We start from the raw sequence: 18,673 nt of genomic DNA, 5'->3' as shown, positions 1-18,673 counted from the left end.
CTCATGGGGGTGTTGAACAAGGGTGAAATGAGTGTGGTGTGCTCAGTGTGTCCTTCCTCATGGGGTGGAGGGACATTGAGGTAATTGCTTCATCCTCCATCCTGACTTGACCTCCACCCTCCTCTTTCCTGAAAGCGAGTTTCCCTGTGGTCAGCATGGGGGGCGGTGCTCAGCACAGGGGAAGTGAGAAAGAGAAGTGGGAGGAGCCTGGGCACAGTTAGGAGGGAACCAGCTTGGCCATGTTCCATCAGAGAACCCTTGGGCAGGTAACACCCCCCTCCCCAAGCCTGTTTCCTCATCTGTAAAATGTGCTCACAGACAGCACTTACAACATAGGTAGGCTTTCTTGCAGAGATTGGGATTTAGCTTTTTTAAAGTTCTTAGAACAGTGCTTGGCATCCAGTAGGTGCTCCGTGTTCGTTAAATAAATGTATTCCATGTTTATTGGGCACCTACTGGATCCCAGATGTGGTTCTCAGCATTAGAGAACAGGACAAAAATCTTGACCCTCAAAGGACTTACATTCTAAAGGAGGAGATGAACAATAAATGTCACCTGCCTACCTGCCACCCCACAGAGGCCTTTCTGAGCTACCTTTTTTGTCTGGCATCCCTGTCACTCTCTAGCCCAGTGGCTCTCAAATCTATTTTCTTTTCTTTTCTTTAAGAAATCCTAGCAAAACTCCAGAGTCCACTTTAAAAACAGGAGTTTTTTAATTAACAAAAATGAGCCTAAGGGGCCGGGTGCGGTGGCTCACGCCTGTAATCCTAGCACTCTGGGAGGCCAAGGCGGGAGGATCGCTCGAGGTCAGGAGTTCAAGACCAGCCTGAGCAAGAGCGAGACCCCGTCTCTACTAAAAATAGAAAGAAATTATATGGACAACTAAAAATATATATAGAAAAAATTAGCTGGGCATGGTGGCGCATGCCTGTAGTCCCAGCTACTTGGGAGGCTGAGGCAGGAGGATTGCTTAAGCCCAGGATTTTGAGGTTGCTGTGAGCTAGGCCGACGCCACGGCACTCTAGCCGGGGCAACAGAGTGAGACTCTGTCTCAAAAAAAAAAAAAAAAAAAAAAGGAGCCTAAGAAAGATAGGAAGGCAATGCTCCATTTCCCTTGCATTCAGGGAGGGAGAAATACTATCCTGCAAATTTAAACAAGATAAAAGAATTTGGTCAGGTGTTAAAACAGAAGTTCTTCAAGAATACTGGTCTTGTTTATGGGCGATTAGGTGTGTGTTAATATTTGTAACCATTCCAGATGTACTCTGTTCTCTGGTAATACAAGCCTGTCTTTGAAAGTGTGCTTTGGAACAAAGGGTCTTGTTAAGATTCTAAGACTTCAGACATCAGTGTTGCCTTATCCTGTGAAAACAAACCCCCCCAGAAACCTGAAATTCTGGCTGAATGCTTTATTTAATCACCTGTTGCCCTGGTAATAATGTCATAATCGGCATTTCCTTTGTTCCTAAACTGCATAAGTACTGCCAGGATTCCCTGTGGAAGAGAATCATCAGCATGTTCATCTTCTCCCACGCACATTTAGGGCAATCAAATGAGTCTGCAGATTCTTTATTTAAGCAGAGTGAGAGACTCTTGTCTGTTTTAATTATTACATCTCTACTTGATACTATGTACTTGTTTCTTGTCATCTCCTTCATTAAATATCAGCCCCGTGAGGGCAGGGATTTTTATCTGGTCTGCTAACTGCTGGATCTGCGGGGCATTAGATGGGCACCAGCAAACAGCACGTGCTCAATAAACACCTGCTGAATGAATCAGTAAATGAAATAAACAAAACTTTGGAGATTCTGGGAAGTGCTAAAAGGAACAGTCTGAGTTGGAGGTAAAAATTTGGGCATCACCTGGGGGGATAAGTAGTATTTCAAGTCTTGGAACTGGGTAAGACCACCTAGAGAAGATGCGTGAGAAGAGAGCCCCAGACAAAGCCCCGGGGAACCCCAGCATTTCAAGTTTTGGAGAACTGGGAAGAGCCAGCCCAGGAGACTGAGCAGGAAGTGTCCACAGAGCAAGAGGACAAACACAAGAGGGTTTTTCTCCTAGGCCCAGCACATTCAATCTGTGGTCTCCCATAGTGTCTCATTTGGTCTTTTTCTCTCACATTTTATTATTTTTTACCTACATACACACAGCTCTGGATTCACAGCCTCTACTATAGTCTCTCACAAACAGGTTCACATACATAATCACACAGCTCTGACATACTCAGACATTCTGTCACTCATTTTCTGTCACTGATCCCCAGCCTCCTACAGTTTCACATACACAGTCATGTCTTACAGCCTTAGTCAATATCGCCAGTATTTCCTCACCAGTTTCACACACACACACCCAGTCACACCATCTCATCTCAGAACCTTTCAGACACTCATTTGGCCTGTCATTTTCTCACATACTCAAATAGTCACTGATTTACAGTCACTGCTAGCTAGTCTCTCATGAAGTTTCTCTCTCTCTCTCACACACACACACAAAATCACCACCTCTCCTACTCCTTCACTTTTTCACACACCATGGTCCCCAATTATAGCCTCCTCTATGGTCTCCTATGAAGAGTTTCACATGCATACACGATCACACCATGTTGCAGACATTGTCATCTAGTCTCACATTTCCTCTCAACCAGCTTCCAACACACCCAGTCCTTGATTTACATCCTTTAATAAAGTCTCTTGCAAAGAGTGTTACACACAGGCACAGTCGCCCATTCAGTCTCACCATCATTGTCGTTCAGTCTACTTATGACATATGTGGTCACCAAGTCACAATGGTTACTAGAACCTTGATAAGTCACACACAATCAGTCTCCCATGCCCCATCTTGGTTGTGCACACCGTCACTTTCTTCACACAGTCACACGCACAATTACTGCCTTGCAAGTTTCTCACATGCCACACCATGGGGTCGCTCAGCATCACATTTGCACAGCTTTTTCACAAACATACAGTCCCCGACTTACAGTGTCTTATATTTCACAGACACCCCCACCCCCAGAAGCTGCTCAGTTGTCAAGTTTGTCTCCCACGGTCTCTGACTTCCAGTTATTGCTACTGCCACTTTCTCCCTCCCAATCCTGGTCAGGTGGTCTCTCCCATCATTTTAGTCGCCGCCTCACCACCACTTTCTCTCACACTTTCTCACAGGCCCTGAGCCTGGGGGACAGACTGTAGTACCCATTAATCTATCTGCCACTGGTCTTGGGCTCACACACGTACAGCCTCTCATGTTCTCCCAGGTGCAGCCTTTCGTTCTGTTCCTTCACTACAGTCTCTTACGACCCGTTTTCAGACACATGACACAAACTTCTCACACACACACTCCGAAGACTTTAGTTGACGCTACAGCCTCACATAAAGTTTCACACACAGTCCATTTCTCAAACACTGAGTCACCTACAGTGAGGTTTCTCACACAATCCCCAACAAATCTACCACAGTTTTGTGCCCACGTTGTCTCTCACGTGTGGTTTTGGTCACTCGGTCTGTCCTGCTCACCATCAGCCTGTCAGACAGTGACAGAGTTGCAGTCCTTGTTTCCTTCTCACAAACATTATTTCATACATAACATCGCAGGTTCTTGTACCATATCTTAACCACTCATTCAGTCTCGGTGATTTTCCGAAACACAGCCACAATTTCTCACGTAGCCACGCTGTCAAAAGTCTGTGGTCACAGCTTCTGCGCTTTCACACACACACAATCACAGCTTTGCAGTTTGTCTCTCACACACACACGGTTACTGATCTGCAGTCTCTACTACTATTGCTGACACACAGCATCACACTACTTCTCTCACAATCAACCTCTGCCTCACACTCTCATTGCCCTTCACACACAGCCATGCCTGTCCCACTCAGCTAGTCCTGACAACAGGAGGAAAAAAATGCCACTCCAGCACCACCTTTAAAAATATATATTTACAGGAACAATTCCCCATTCTCTGGGACTCTTAGAAAAAAAAGGTCCATTTTGGGGACGTAAAACAAATGGTGGAGACGAGTGTAGCACCGTCCCCCAAATCACCAACCCCCAGGTCCCCAGGCCTGGGCTGGGCCAGTGCTGACAGGAGGTGTGCCCAGGAGTCTTCTGAACCCACTCTCTCTGGCCTGGAATTGAGACAGGACAGGCTTTATATCCCCATTCCTCCCTCCCAACTCCAGGGACACTTAAAGGGTCCTTTGTACCCGCCTGCAGGAAATTGGGGGGCTGGGAGGGAGGGAGCTGAAAATACACGTTTGGTATCAAAAATAAACACTTGGGGGTGGCAGGAGGATTCCCCTCAAATCCCTTCCTTCCCACCCACCCCATCAGATATAGGAAGAGATGCCCCCCTCTCCCCTATTGAAAAGTTCCATTTAAAAATAGATTATACTATCAAAATGGCAGGGAGTGAGAGACAGGAAGACCTGGAGTACTGGATGGAGGGGCCCCCCAGACGGGGACCATCCCCCAAGAAAACCCTCCATTGGGAGGTAACAGGCAGGACCCCAGGGAATTTGGCAGACAAACGAATGGCTTCTCAGGGGGGAGAACAAAGGAGCATTCCTCCCTGGCCAAAAACTTGATTGAAAGAAGGACAAGCTGTCTGAGAGAAAGGTTGAGGAGGTGGAAATTCCTATTCCAAGGGTGTCATTCTTCTTGGCCAAGACTCCCAACCTATTAAATGGTACAAATTCCTCCTAGACCCTTGATATGGCCAGGAATGATGAAACGAAACATTCTAACTCTTCTACCCACATCCCAAAATGCAGACAGGGCTTCCTCATCTCCCCAAGGGCAGGCTGAGAAATAAATAAAGAAAGATCCTTCTCAAGCCAGACCCAGATTGTCTTGTCTTGGGGAAAAAAGTAGGGAGGTGGGGGAGATTTCCTAACCAACCCCCCTAAAAGGGTTGGGCCAGGCTCCTCCCAGTGGCCTTCAAAAAATAAATAAATAAACCGCCCCTACCACTGAAGTAGGAGACGTGTGAAGGCGGCCACTGGGGGACTGATGAAGAAGACAGAAGTTGTGTGTTTTCCGTGGAGGAGTTATTGAGAGATCCTTCTTTCCAAGAATCCCCACCCCACCACAACTAGAGCATGAGTTTGTCAGTTGAACTGTGTTTCTCCTTGAGATGGCTGGCTGGAGAGAAGTTCAGGGGCATGGATGGAGTGACCCCAGAAGGGGATGGTGGTGGTAGTCATGGCTTCTGGGGCCCTGGGGAGAGCACCACGGGGGTCGAGAGGCCATCCACGCTGATGGAAGGGATGTGCACCTGGGCGCTGCCGCTGGATGGAAACTGGAAGCAGAAATAGGGAAAGGTCACACATGGGGGCCATGCTAGAGGGTTTCTTGTCCTCTCCAAGATGGGGGAAGGAGATCCTACCTGGAAGGAGAGCTTGGCCGGGCTACGGGGTGCAATGGGACTCAGGGTGCTCCAGAAGTGAATGCTGGGAGGCAGCGAGCTGGGCGTCAGCAGCACCGGGGTCTGAGGGTAAAGTGGTGGGTGGAGCTCAAGTGAGCAGAGGACAGGTATGGGAAGATGGAAGGAACTTGGTCCCAGCCCTACCAGATTTCCCACTCAAGACCCCCAACGTCGCTCCCCAAAAGTTCACAGACCCAGACCGTAACTACTGAGGACATGCCCTCAATCTCTCCCAAATTCTACAGACACCCCCTCCCAACTCTTGAGAGCCCACCCCCAGGTGCTGAGACCTCATTGGTCAAGACCACCCACAAGACCCTATTCACATGCTTCTCTCAAACGTCTCAAGTCACCATCCCAATAGCTCAGGGTCAGCCCCCAACTCTTACCTCCCATCCTTGTACCTCACAGGAAACCCAATAAGCAAATCCCAGACCAAAAAGCCCTGCTCAGATTCCTTAAGCCACGCCCTAACCCAGAAACAGTCCCACAGAAAACCTCTCAGCCCCTCAGTCCCACCCATGAATCCCCAGACCTGCCCTTCATCAATCCAGCCCCAACCCTCCAGCCCAAGCCTCGGCACAGCCAATCACACTAGAAGGCTCCACCGTCTTCAGCGACAGCCGCATTCGCCCTCATCTAATTCCTGTCAGTCACTCGCCACACGCCAATTCCATTCGCCCTGGCTGCCAGCCCCGCCCCTTCGCAAGCACTCACCAATGTATGCGTCGGCAGTAGGGACGGCGTCAGTGCCGGCCCAGGCGCCTGCAGACCGGTGCCAGTTCCCGACCCTGGAGTCCGTTCAGGTCCCGGCCCACCCAGTAGGCTCGGGCTGAGTGGAAGCTCCAGGTCCCGGGGCTTTCGGCCCTTCTGCGGCTGGGCGACCTCAGTGCTGGAAGCCGCGGGACCCCCCACCTGCGCTGTGGTCTCCATCACGACGGCAGGCAGCCGCGCTGGCACGGCCTCCGCAGGAGGGACTTCCGGCTCAGCCTTAACAGCTTCCGGCACAAACCCCGCCTCTGCCGCGACGTCCAACTCTTCCTTGGGCTCTTCCACTTTCACTTCTGGAGGCAATGGGCGGCCCAAACCTGGCTCCACATTCAGCTCTTCTGATTTCAGGTTCTGGGCCTCAGGCGGGGTCAGGATGACCTGGGAGAGGAGAGGGTGCAGAGGAGGTAAGGATTGTTAGGGTAGAAATGCTTTCTCCTGGGGGCCACCCAATGAATCCCCTGGGAAGGCGGCACTTGGTATTGTGGGCACGACTGCACATCACGGCAGGTCCTCCAACAGGACATGGGACTTTTTCAAGGAAGTGGGGCTTCTAGGGCAGGTCCTCCTAATGGGTGCGACAACCTGATGGGTGTGGGACTCTAGGGGATACCACCCTCATTCATTAAAACTGTGGTTCTCAAAAATTTACTTTAGCTGCCTTATTTGGAAAATCGTTAAAAATGCAAATTATTGGGTCCCTCCCCAGACCCACATAATCAGAAACTCTGGAGTGGACCCCAGCAATCTGTATTCAACAAGCCCTTCGGCTGATTCTGATGACTGCTAAAGTGTGAGAACCAACCAGTGAGTTAAACACACACATTCAGGGCACTTACTACATGTTGGGTAACTACTAATTGTAGCACACTTATTCTCCCCGTTCTCAGGATTTGCACAGCTGACCTCCCCACACCTTTCTCCAAGGGGACTTTGTTCCTCCTTCCTCCATTATCTCCTTTAAAGGGACTGCTATGTCTCTTCTCCTACCAGCCCCTCTCTCCCCATCCCTCCTGTTCTTCCCCTCCTCTTACTGAATTTCTATACTCCAGTCCTTACCTGCAGAGGCAGGCCAGCCTCCTCAGCCTCCAGGCAGGCCTCCAAGGGGCTTGGACTGGTGCTCCTGCTCCCCGAGGGGGGCGCTGCTGCTCCTGCAGGAGCAGTGTTGGGGAGCACCGAGGCAGGCCGAGGATGAGGGGGTGGCTGTGGCTGTGGCTGCAGGGACTGGATGGTGAAGGTGGAATAGAGGCCCGAGCGCATGTACTCGTTACGGCTGCTGCGCGCCAAACCGCCTGGCCCGGCCATTCCTGCACCCTTGGGTGTGCCTGGCTTTCCAGAGGCATTGTCTCCCAGGGTGGCATGTACAGCAGCAGGGGCCACATTTGCCACGGTGGAGGTGACAGACACCTCAGGCTGGGGTGGGCAGTCCTCAGTGGAACACCCTGCGACCTCGGGGTAGGACACAAACTTGTAGACGAACTTCTGGCCACTCACCTTGCGGATGATGTTCTGGGAAGGGAGGAGACGGAACAGAGGGCCTTAGAGGAAAGGGGCAGGGTAGAGGGAGGATGCTGATGGGAGAGGTGTAGGGTAGAGGAGTGATAGTGAGAGTGCCTACTTCCCAGAGCCTACTTCTCTTCTAGCAACTTTCTTCCCCCTTGTCCCTCTGTCTTTTAACATATACACTGTCCCTCCTCCATGTGGTTCCCCCTCCCAGCCCATTTCACCCATCTCTTTCTCAATTTGTGGGCTCCATGCTTTTCCTGTCAATTTCCACCTCTCTTTCCTTCCCCTCCCTAGACTGCCCTCTCTGTATCCCTCCCCAGCTTCTCCCCCTTCTCTATTCTCCCCTCCACAATTCCTTCTTTAGTCTCCTTCCCATCCATCTCCCTCCCTGTCACTCTTCATCTCCATCTGTGTGATTCCCCCACCCCCACTGCTCCTCTTTACAATGGAGCCCATCAAAGGAAATAGGCACAGGAGCAGGTTTTCTTCCTGGCTCCAAGAACCAGGGTTAACAGGGTCAGGCCTTGGGGGTGGCCGCCAGGACACAGTTTTGGAGACTAGCTAATCCAATAGGACAAGAAAATGAAGTAACTGATATAAATATTGGAAGAGAATAAATTAATGTAGACGAATGGGGTAGATGAATTATTAATATAGAGGATTATTTAAAGCTATTGACATAGAAGTGGAACCGGGCAAGGTCACCACAGAGGACAGGGTGAAAGGCCTCATTATTAATACTGTTGTGGAGGTTTAAGCTGAAGCAATAAGAAAATGAAGTAACTGCTAGCAGTTAGACAAGAACATTAAAATACAAGATCTCCAGGCTGGCTTGGGTGGGTCACAGAGCATGTTTGGGGTATTTCAGGATAAGTGGTCTGGAGGGTCTCAGGGATGTTCTGGTGGCCCCAGAGGGCAGAGTGAGGTGGCCTCATTATTAATATTGTTTTAGATGTTTGAGCTAAATGAATAAAATATGAAAATGGAATAAATGCCATAAATTATTAAGGGTGTGCAGCACAGGTCTAGGGCTGTTCTGGGGGGCAAGAGGTATCTGGGGAGCACTAGGGCATTCTTGAGGGGTCTTAATGCTGGTCAGGTATGTCACAGGATGGGCTTGTGTTTCTCAGAAGAGGAATGAAAAGGAACAGTCATTAATACTGTTTTGGAAATTTCAGCTAAAGAAATAAATGAAATAACTGGTATAACTATAGGGACGAAGGGGAAGTCCAGTGCTGGTCTGGGAGTCTGAGAGGACAGGAAGAGGAAAATTTTAAATTTTAGCTATGGGAGTAAGACAATAAAATAAAACAATTGTATAAATATTGGGGTAGACCAGTGCTACTCTGGGAATCCAAGAAGATGGGATGTGGAACTGGCATTAAACATGTTTTGGAGGTTGTAGCTAAAGGGATAAAAGAAGAAAAGAAAGTAATTGATAAAAAATGTTGGGGAGGAGTTTGAGGCCAGCCTGGGCAACAAAGCGAGACCCCCCTCTCCGCAAAAAAATAAGAAAAATTAGCCAGGCATGGTGGCGTGCGCCTGTACTCAGAAGGCTGAGGCAGGAGGATTGCTTGAGCCCAGGAATTTGAGGCTGGAGTGAGCTATGACTGCACCACTGCACTCCAGCCTGGGCCACAGAGTAAGACTCCGTCTCTTAAAACATAAATTAAAAAACTGGCTGGGCGCCGTGGCTCACGCCTATAATCCTAGCACTCTGGGAGGCTAAGGCAGGCAGATTGTTTGAGCTCAGGAGTTCGAGACCAGCCTGAGCAAGAATGAGACCCCGTCTCCACTAAAAAAATAGAAAGAAATTAACTGGACAACTAAATATATATATATTTAGTTGTCCAGTTAATTTATATATATAATTAGCTGGGCATGGTGGCACATGCCTGTAGTCCCAGCTACTCGGGAGGCTGAGGCAGGAGGATCGCTTGAGCCCAGGAGTTTGAGGTTGCTGTGAGCTAGGCTGACGCCATGGCACTCTAGCCCAGGCAACAGAGTGAGACTCTGTCTCAAAAAAAAAAAAAGAATAAATGTTGGGGGTCCCAGGGGATGAAGTAAGCAAAGGTTAGTATAATATTGGCAGGGAGGTTTTGATTCTAGGAATAATAATATGAAATATTATAGAATAAGAGAAGATTATGAAATAATCTTCAGGGCTTCCAGAGGACAGAATGAGGACCAGTCGTTATTAACAGTTTTTTCAAAGTTCTAGCTATAGGAATAAGGCACAAAAATGAAATGTCGTGTGGGGCATGACAGGACAGTATCACTTTGGGGATCTCAGAAAGTGGGGTGAGGAAGAGTCAGAATTAATAATGCAATGAATATTTTAGCTGAGGCAGTAACACAAGAAAATAAGTGAGATGTTTGGGGGCCCAACACTGGTCTGAGGGTACCAAGAGGATGAGTTAAGAAATAATTAATACTGTTTTCAAAGTTATAACTATAGCAATTAAAACAAGCAAATGACATTTCTGATATAAATGTCAGGGGGTCCCGGGTTTTAGAGGCCATACCTTGTCATAGTAGTACCGCAAAGCCCGGCTGAGCTTGTCGTAATTCATGTTGGTCTTGTTCTTGCGCAGCCCCCACAGCCGGGCCACCTCCTCTGCATCCACCAACTTGAACTCACCACCATCCCGTGAGGTCCAGGAGATGATGTGGCCATTGCCTTGCTCTCTCAGCAGCTGCAGCAGAAACTGCCACAGTGTCACAGATGGGTCCATCGCTGGGGGAGCGCTCACGTCATCCCAGGGGAACCTGGAGGGCATACAGCTCAGAGCTGAGAGGCTTCGGACATAGGAGGGAGCAGAGGTCAACAGGAGGAGGATTCCTTTTCCTCCACCTGTGTCCCCAAACCCCACCATCATTCCCTAAACACTCTCAGACTAACTTCTAAACTCCCCAATCTAGCTTTGGATGCCGCCTGTGATGGCATGAGACTTGTGGAGATCTTAGGGTGGTGTGAATGTATTTTGCATGTGGGACAAATGTGAATTTTGGGGGTCAGAAGGCAGACTGTGGAAGGCAGAATGCCACTTCTGCCCCAAAGATGTCCGCACCCTAATCCCTGGAACCTGTGAGTATGTTATGCTACGTAGCAAAGGGGACCTTTGCAGATGATATTCAAGTTACAGACTTCAAGATAGGGAGACTGTTCTGGATTATTCGAGTGAACTCAATCTAATCATATGAGCTCTTAAAAGCAGATCAGGAGACTGAAAGGTAGCTCAGAGATGTGATGACAGAAGAGTCAGGAGAAATTCAAAGTGTGAGAGGGACTTGACCTGCTATTGCTGGCTTTGAAGATGAAGGGGGCTCTGAGCCAAGGACTGCTGGCAGCCTCTTAAAACTGGGGATGGCCCTCAGCTGACAGCCAGTAGGGAAACAGGGATCTCAGTCCTACAACTTCAAGGAACTGAATTCTGCCAATCTGAATGAGCAGGAAACAGATTCTCCCCTAGAACCTCCAGAAGGAATACAACCCTGTGAACACCCTGATTTTAGCCCAGTGAGACCAGTGTTGGACTTCTGACCTACAGAACCATAGTTAATATATAGATTATGTAATAATAATAAATAAATAAAATAGATGATAAATATATAGGTAATAAATTTGTTTTAAGCAGTTAAGTTTGTGATAATTACAGCAGGAGTAGAACACTAGTGCATTTGAATGTTATCATCTGTATCTTCTACCATATCAATGGCATTTTTTTCTGGAGGTTCCTTTTGTCAGACCCTTACAAAGCCTGTTCAGTCCCCATGGGGCTCCCTTCCTCTGCCCAGCAGCCTTCCTTTCAAGTCTCAGCCCAAAGGTCCTTTCCTTTATGATGCCTTCCTGAAACTGAAGGCCTACTTTCTCTGCCCTGTTACTGTCCTTGAACATTCTCCTTCTTGGTAACAGTAATAACTAACATGTGTTGTGTGCTTAATACACGCCAGGCACTGTTTTAAGCAGAGAGGCAATATGGCCTGCTGGACAACTACCCAAGCTCTAGAGCCAGACTGCCAGGGTTTGAATCCTGGTTCTGCCATGTATTAGCTGTGACCCTGGCCACATTCTTTAAACTCTTTGTGTCTCAATTTTCTCACCTATAAAAAAGAGAGAATGGTATGCCCATCTGTAAAATAGGGACAATAATAATACCTAGTTCATAGAGCTTTTGTGTGGATTAAATATAATATGCCTGGGGTATGATAAGTTCTAAATAAATATTAGTTTCTCGTTTGTTCGTAATTCCTTATCTGCTATTCCAAAATCCAAAAAGCTCTAAAAACAGAAAACTTCTTTGTAACATTTTTGGCAGCAAAACCCGCTTTGAAACAAAACAAGGCCCTTTCTGGTCTTTATTGATTCTCACTTAGCGTGAATGTTCAAACATTTTGCTGCAGAAACATGAACGTAGCTGATTATAGAGCTTACTAAGGGTGTTATGTAACACGTCATATATGCACCATGTTACCTTTCTAAAATCTGAAAAATTCGAAATTCTGAAACATATCTGGCCCCAGGGGTTTTGGATAAGGGCATATACACCTGTACTGTTGCTTTTATAGGCATTGACTCATTTATCCCTCAGCAAGACTCTGGGAAGTAGGCACTCTTACTATCACCAATTTATAGATGAGGAAGCTGAGGCACAAGGTGTCTAAGTAATTTCCACAGGCCACATAGCTGTAAAGTGGCAGAGCCAGCATTTGGACCCAGGCAGCCAGGTTCCAGCTGTCTAAGCTTTTAACCATTAGGCTAAACTGGCCCTCACAGTGACGTGCTCCCTCTCAGCATGTCCCTCAGAGAACAGGATCCTCCTTCTTGCCCCATAATTGCTCTTTCCTGAGAGCAGATTGGAAATAAACACGAGCTTCCTGTTCCTTAAGAGAATGAACTTTAATCAAGCAACTGTTCACCTGGCTGGGATCCTTGGGTTAAGAATAAAACCTAAATCAAAAGGTTTTGAAGAACCTCTATTATTTATGGCTTGATTCTTTCATCTGCAATGAAACACGCAGTATGATCCTCTCATGACTGAGCTGCTTCAAAGTTCATTCAGCAGACACGGTTTGAGGCTATTATACAAGTCACAGTGCCATGAAGTGTCCGTTAGAGGGTCCTGTCATCAGAGACCTCACTGAATTTATTTTGAAGGCAGGCTTGTTTCAGAGACCCAAAGGGTTCAGTGTGACTCCTGGTGGCGAAGATAGGCAACTGTACCAGCTCCTTTCTCAGCTGCAACAGAACCCATCAGCTAAGTCAAAAATCTGACAGTTGGCTTCTAGCCTCAACAGCACACAGGGTGTTTTGTATTTTGTTTATTACCACTTCACCCACTTGACCCCTAATAAGAGTTCTAGTAATCTGCCTTACTCAGATGTGTTTACTTCTTTCAGCTCACTCATTTAGCAAGCATTTATTGAGTACTTACTCAGGGCCAGGTGCTGGGGATACAGCCCTGAAAAAAACAGACAAAAATCCCTGCTCCAGCGGAATTCACATTTAGTGAAGACAGACAAGAAACAAACCAGACACGTAAAGAGCATGTCAGATGGTGATAAGGGCTATGGGAAAAAAAGCAGAGAAGATGCTGTTATTTTTACAAGGATAGTCGGAGCAGGAGTAGTCACTGAGGACGTGACGACTGAGCAAGACCTAAAGGAGGTGAAGGAATGGAGCTTGTGAGTATCTGAGAGCAGTGAGCCAGGCCAAGGGAGCAGCTGGTGTGAGAGGCTCTGAGACTGGAGAGTGCTGGGCAGGTGAGAGAGAGAACAGAGGGGCAAGAGGGGCCAGATCGAGTGAGGCTTTTTTGGGCACTGTCAGGACTTTGAGTGAGACAGGAGCCACGAGAGGATAGTGAACAGAGGGGTGACAGCCTGGGACTTAGATTTTAATAGGATTCCTCTGGGTGTTGAGAGAACAGACTTTGGGGTTGAAGAGGCTACTGCGATAGTCCAAGTGACACGCGATGGTGGTGGCAGTGGAACTGGTGAGAAGTGTTTGGGTGCTGGACAATGTCTGAAGACAGAAGAGGACTTGCTGACAGATAACATGGGAGGGTGAGAGAGGGGAGCTAAGGGTGATTCTAGGTTTGTGGCTTGATCACCTGGAAGGATGGCGTTGTGATCAACTGAAATGGCAGAATGGGTTTTGAGGGGTGATCAAGAGGCCAGTTTTGAGATGGTCAGTTTCAGAGCCCTGTTGGACACCTACACGTGTGCTATGAATAGTAATTTAAAAAACACAAACAAGGCATAGAGCCTTTACCATGTGCTGCACCCTGTTTGAATCATTTAACTCATTGAATCCTCAAACCAACACTAAAGGGTAGGTCTTATTATTCCCCCTATTTTTCAGATGAGGCAATGGCAGTACCGTAGAAGTAACTTGCTGAAGGTCACAGCTGGGAGCTGGCAGAGCCAGGATTCAAACCTAAGTGGTCTGGCTCTGGTCAGCAATCCTAGCCACCTTATACCACCACTTCTCTAGGAAGAGAAACATAGAAGGGTAAGATCTTAGAGGGGGACAGGAATGCTACTATACACAGGGTGAGCAGGGAGGTCTTCCCTAGGTGACATTTGACCTGAAGGAGGGGAGGTAGCAAGTCATGCTGACATCAGGCAGAGGGAACAGCACGTACAAAGGCTCTGAGGCAGCCACACTGAACTATCTGTGGTTCCCAGGACAATCCCTACCTCTGAAGGTATGCACGTACTATTCTCCCTGCCAGGAGAGCTTTTCTCTCACATGACTGATTCTTTATTACACGATCATCAAGTTCCCAGTACCCCCTAGGAAGAATTCTTCTGTGCAATCTGATGCACTGAATAACCTGTCTGCCCTTGCCAATCTGTTCTCTCTGGGTCTTCAGCCTCATACTCCTCTGCCCCTGTTCTGGCTGTGTGACCTTGAGCAAGTTACCCAACTTCTCTGTGCCTGTTTCCTCATCTGTAAAATGGGAATATTTTTACCTCTCAAAATCGAATATTCTCACAAATACACCTACCCCCAAAGGCTTCTGTGAGGATTAAGGGTGTCAATATATGTAAAGGACTTAGGAAAGTATCTCTGGCACATGGCAGACACTCAGCAAATGTTAGCCATCAGCTAATGTGTCATTCTCTCTCCCTCTCAAGCCTGTGTGTGACCATGGCCTACCTACGCCATCTGGCTCCCATCACCTCTCTGACCCTGCCTTCTACCCCTCCCACCACCCTGCTCCAGCCACCCTGGCCCCTTGATGTTCCTTGAACGTGGCAGGCACAATCCCACTTCAGGGCCTTTGTACTGGTTGTTCCTTCTGCCTGGTCCACTCTTCCCTTAGACATTATGGCTCCCTCCCTCACCTCCTTTAGGCTCTTCATTCAAAAGTCACAAGTGTGACCTGCCTGGTGCCTAAGATTTCAACTACTCCAACACTCTACTCCTACCTGCCCTACTTAATTTTTTCTCCTTAGCACTTGTCTAACATACTATCTAACTACTTGTTTTGTTTATGTAGTCCATCTCCCCCACTTTTAATAAATGTCTGCTCCACAAGGGACAGGTATTTCTGCCTGTTTTGTTCCCTCCCATATCCCCAGCACCTAGAACAGTACCTGGTATTCACTAGGTGCTCAGTAAAGGTTTGTGGAAGCAATAGTCCCAAATAAGTAGCCTCTTAACTAGCTCTCACAGTCTTTCGTCTTCCAGAGTGGTCCCTCACACTGACATCTGAAATGACATTTTTTCCCATTTATTCATGCAATAAATTCTTATTAAGCATCTACTGTATACCTGGTACGTTTTCAGGTGCTGGAGACAGCAGTGAATAAGCAGACAAAAACTGAGTACTCATGGGACTCCCATTCTAATGGAGAGAGGCAGACAATAAACAAGTAAACTCTACAAGCATCAGTGACAAAGGGCAGAGGGACAAACAACACAGGGTAAGGGCCTGAGCCCTGTGAGGTGTGCAGGTTCAGGGAGTCAGAGAGGGGGTGACTTTTGTTTTTACAAATAGCATTCTTGGAAACATTTTTTATACATATGCCCTTATATAGCGTATTCCAAGCATCACAGCGTGACAAACACATTCTTTACTGAAATAGCACTACCCAGGTGCAATGAAATTAAGGCACTCCTGGAAACATCTGTTATATCTGTGCCTTTAGGAGAGTGTATTACACACAGCAGTTTTTTTTTTTAAGAGATGTGGGTCTTACTATATTGCCCAGGCTGGCCTCAAACTCCTGGGCTCAAGCAATCCTTCTGCCTCAGCCTTCCTGGTGGCTGGGACTATAGACATCACCATGCCCGGCTGATTTTTCTTTCTTTCTTTTTTCTTTTCTTTTTTTGTAGAGGCAGGGTCTCACTATGTTGCTCATGCTGGTCTCTAACTCGTGGGCTCAAGCGATCCTCTTGTCTCACACTCCCAAAGTGCTGGGATTACAGGCATACCTGGCCCTAATTTGGTTTTTAAGGAGTAGAGCCTATCGTGGAGTGGGATAGGGGGTAAGGGGGGAGGCTAAAAAATTATCCTTTGCCCTGAGTACTGACTGGGCCACCTTTAAGTAAGGTATTTAACCTCCCTATGCTCCAGCTTCCTCAGTACCTGTGTCATAGGGTTGTGGTGAGAATTAAACAAACTCATTAATATAAAACACTTTGCCTGCTATATAGCACGTGCTCAATAAGTGTTAGCTCCTATTGGCATTACCATAATCACTAGCACTAATATATTCACTTATTGTAGTGAGGGATGACGTCTTGGTGGTTAAGAGTATATGAGGAAGGGAGTGTATTCTAAAGTATAAAAGCCCTGGGTTCAACAAGCACACAGGCTGACCCACTATTGAGGTGGGGGACAGGGAAGGGCATGGACTGATCTACCATGAGAAAAACAGGACCAAAAAAAAGTACACAGGCTGACCCTCCTGGGGGAGGGGTCATAAAGCACTGGACTCACGGGAAGGCATGTGTGGGGGGTGTGAATGCAAGCATACGGCTAGCAGGAAGGCCAGTGAACATATCTACTACAAAGAGTGGGGATAAGGCTCATGTACTCGGGGGAAGGGGAACAGAAAAGCTTCTCGACTCCTGCACCATAGTGAGGGGGGAGAAAAGCCATCACATAGTCTGATTTAAAGGAGAGAGGGACAAGGCCATGAACTGCGCTATTCAAAATAGGGAGATATAAAGCACTAAACTGACCCAGTATCAACAGGGAGAAGCTCAAGGTCTGGGCAGTCTATAAAAAAGGGAGGCGAGATAGGGCAGTGGACTGATAACTACGGGAATGTGAATTCAGACATGTAGACTGATCCACTATAAAATGGGGGGGTTTGATAAAGCCACGGACTGATGCATTGGGGGACAGGAGAAGGCAGGAATACAAACTCAGAATCACTCACTGTTAAAGAGGGGTGTGTGTGTGTGTGTGGAGGGGTACGGCACCATGAATTGATTGCCTACAAGGAACAGGAGGGGTGGAATAAACAAGGCCACAGACGGGTCCCTTGAAAGTTGAGGCTACAAGAAATACAAACATTTAGATGCATATTAAAGGGATTGGACACTGACACAGACTGGTGCCCTGTAAGTGGGGGTGGGGGCAAGACCATGGACGAGTCCACAGTAAGCTGGGGTGGGGAGAAATATAAGCATGCAGACCGATCCATTACACAACGGGAGGGGGAGGTTAGGCCACGGTCAGATCCATTAAACGGGGGCGAAGGGAGTGGGCATTGCCACACGCAGGTCCACTAGCCATGGTGGTGGCGGTGGGGAGTTGAACACCAGCAGGCCACCAGCCAAGCCACATCCCGCGCGCGGGGGCGGGAAGGATACGTGGGGTCACGGACGGGGCCCTCCACCCTCCAGGCCCGGGGCTCACCTGTGCGTAGCGCAGCGGCAGCGTTGGCAATGTTGGCAGCTCCGGGGGGCGGGGGCTCCATACGCGGCCCCACCGCCCCCCAGGCCCGGGTTCCGAGGCGGCGGCGGCGGTGGTGGTGGCGGCGGCGACAGCGGCGGCGGCGGCGGCGGCAGCAGCAGCAGCAGCACCTAGAAGCCGCCCCTGCGTTTCCCCACCGCTCACGTGGGCCCGTGGGGGAGGAGTCGAGCGTCCCACCGCTCGCTGATTGGCCAAAGCGCCACGGATCGACCGTAAGGCTTCGAGGGGTTGGCGGGGCGGGCTCTGCCCCAAAGAACTATGCCATGATTGGCCCAAGGGAAAATGATGGACCGCGGATGGCCGCTCAAGCCCTAAGGAGACGTACTTGGCCTCGCCGGTGCTGCACGCTGATTGGCTCAAGGACAGGCCGTGGGCGATTGACAAGGTTCGGGGGCGCCTGCCTCACACTGATTGGCCTAAATGGGATTGAGGGAAGACAGACTGCCTCCAAGAATGGGGGCGGGTGGTCCTGTTTTCCTGATTGGCGGATGAGGGACTCCTAGACAGCTGCCAAAACACCAAGGGGGCAGTGCTGCACGCCATGCTGCTCAGCGGAAGCAGGACTTATATAGAAATGGGCGTAGCAGCGGGCAGGGAGGGGGTCGGGCCGGGCTCTGCGTAGGCGGTCAGGGTAACTCTATGGTGACTGGCTAGAAAAGACGAATTTAGAACGGAGCGGAGGTAGAAGGGCAGGATGGCTGCCAGACACGCAAAGGAGCGTTGAGTGGCAGTAACTAAATGCCTACAAGAAGGGCTGGGTTGAGCTGCGGCCAGTTATAAAGGGGCGGAACCTGGCTTTGCGTTGATTGGACGCAGTTGGACTCAACCTAGCCTGGGGCTGGACCAGGGAGGGCGGGATCCAGCTCTGCGCCTATTGGTGGAAGCTGGAAGCATTTAGAAGCAGAGGCGAGGCCAAGGTTGGGCTGAGACAGGCGTGGGTGTACTTTAGGGTACTTGAGGAATGGTTGGGGTAAACCTTAGGGGCAGGAATGAAATGCTGATTGCTGTGGGAACAAACTTCCACCATGAAGCGGCCCATTCTC

General features: G+C 48.8%; 1 protein-coding gene across 7 annotated transcripts; it reads right to left on the bottom strand.

Annotated features, from left to right (window-relative positions):
• Positions 1–3,915: 3,915 nt before the first annotated feature.
• Positions 3,916–17,705, bottom strand: ELK1 (ETS transcription factor ELK1). Of its 7 annotated transcripts, none has more exons than XM_045538485.1 (7): positions 17,574–17,705; positions 13,131–13,157; positions 10,221–10,464; positions 7,249–7,698; positions 6,139–6,570; positions 5,383–5,484; positions 3,916–5,295 (listed from the first exon to the last, which is right to left on the bottom strand). In XM_045538485.1, the coding sequence occupies exons 3-7, from the start codon at positions 10,428–10,430 to the stop codon at positions 5,197–5,199; spliced, it is 1,293 nt and encodes a 430-aa protein (XP_045394441.1). In that variant the 5' UTR covers positions 10,431–10,464; positions 13,131–13,157; positions 17,574–17,705; the 3' UTR covers positions 3,916–5,196. The 7 variants fall into 7 exon arrangements, with proteins under 7 accessions (XP_045394441.1, XP_045394436.1, XP_045394438.1 ...); XM_045538480.1 differs by lacking the exon at positions 13,131–13,157 and adding an exon at positions 15,476–15,548 and having other exon boundaries at positions 10,221–10,494; positions 17,574–17,662; XM_045538482.1 differs by lacking the exon at positions 13,131–13,157 and adding an exon at positions 15,476–15,548 and having other exon boundaries at positions 17,574–17,662.
• Positions 17,706–18,673: the final 968 nt, after the last annotated feature.

The sequence above is a fragment of the Lemur catta genome, chromosome X, assembly GCF_020740605.2.
Source record: "Lemur catta isolate mLemCat1 chromosome X, mLemCat1.pri, whole genome shotgun sequence".
Lineage (NCBI taxonomy): Eukaryota > Metazoa > Chordata > Mammalia > Primates > Lemuridae > Lemur > Lemur catta.
The sequence above is the reverse complement of the archived record's forward strand: the minus strand, read 5'-3'. Positions and strand labels throughout refer to the sequence as shown.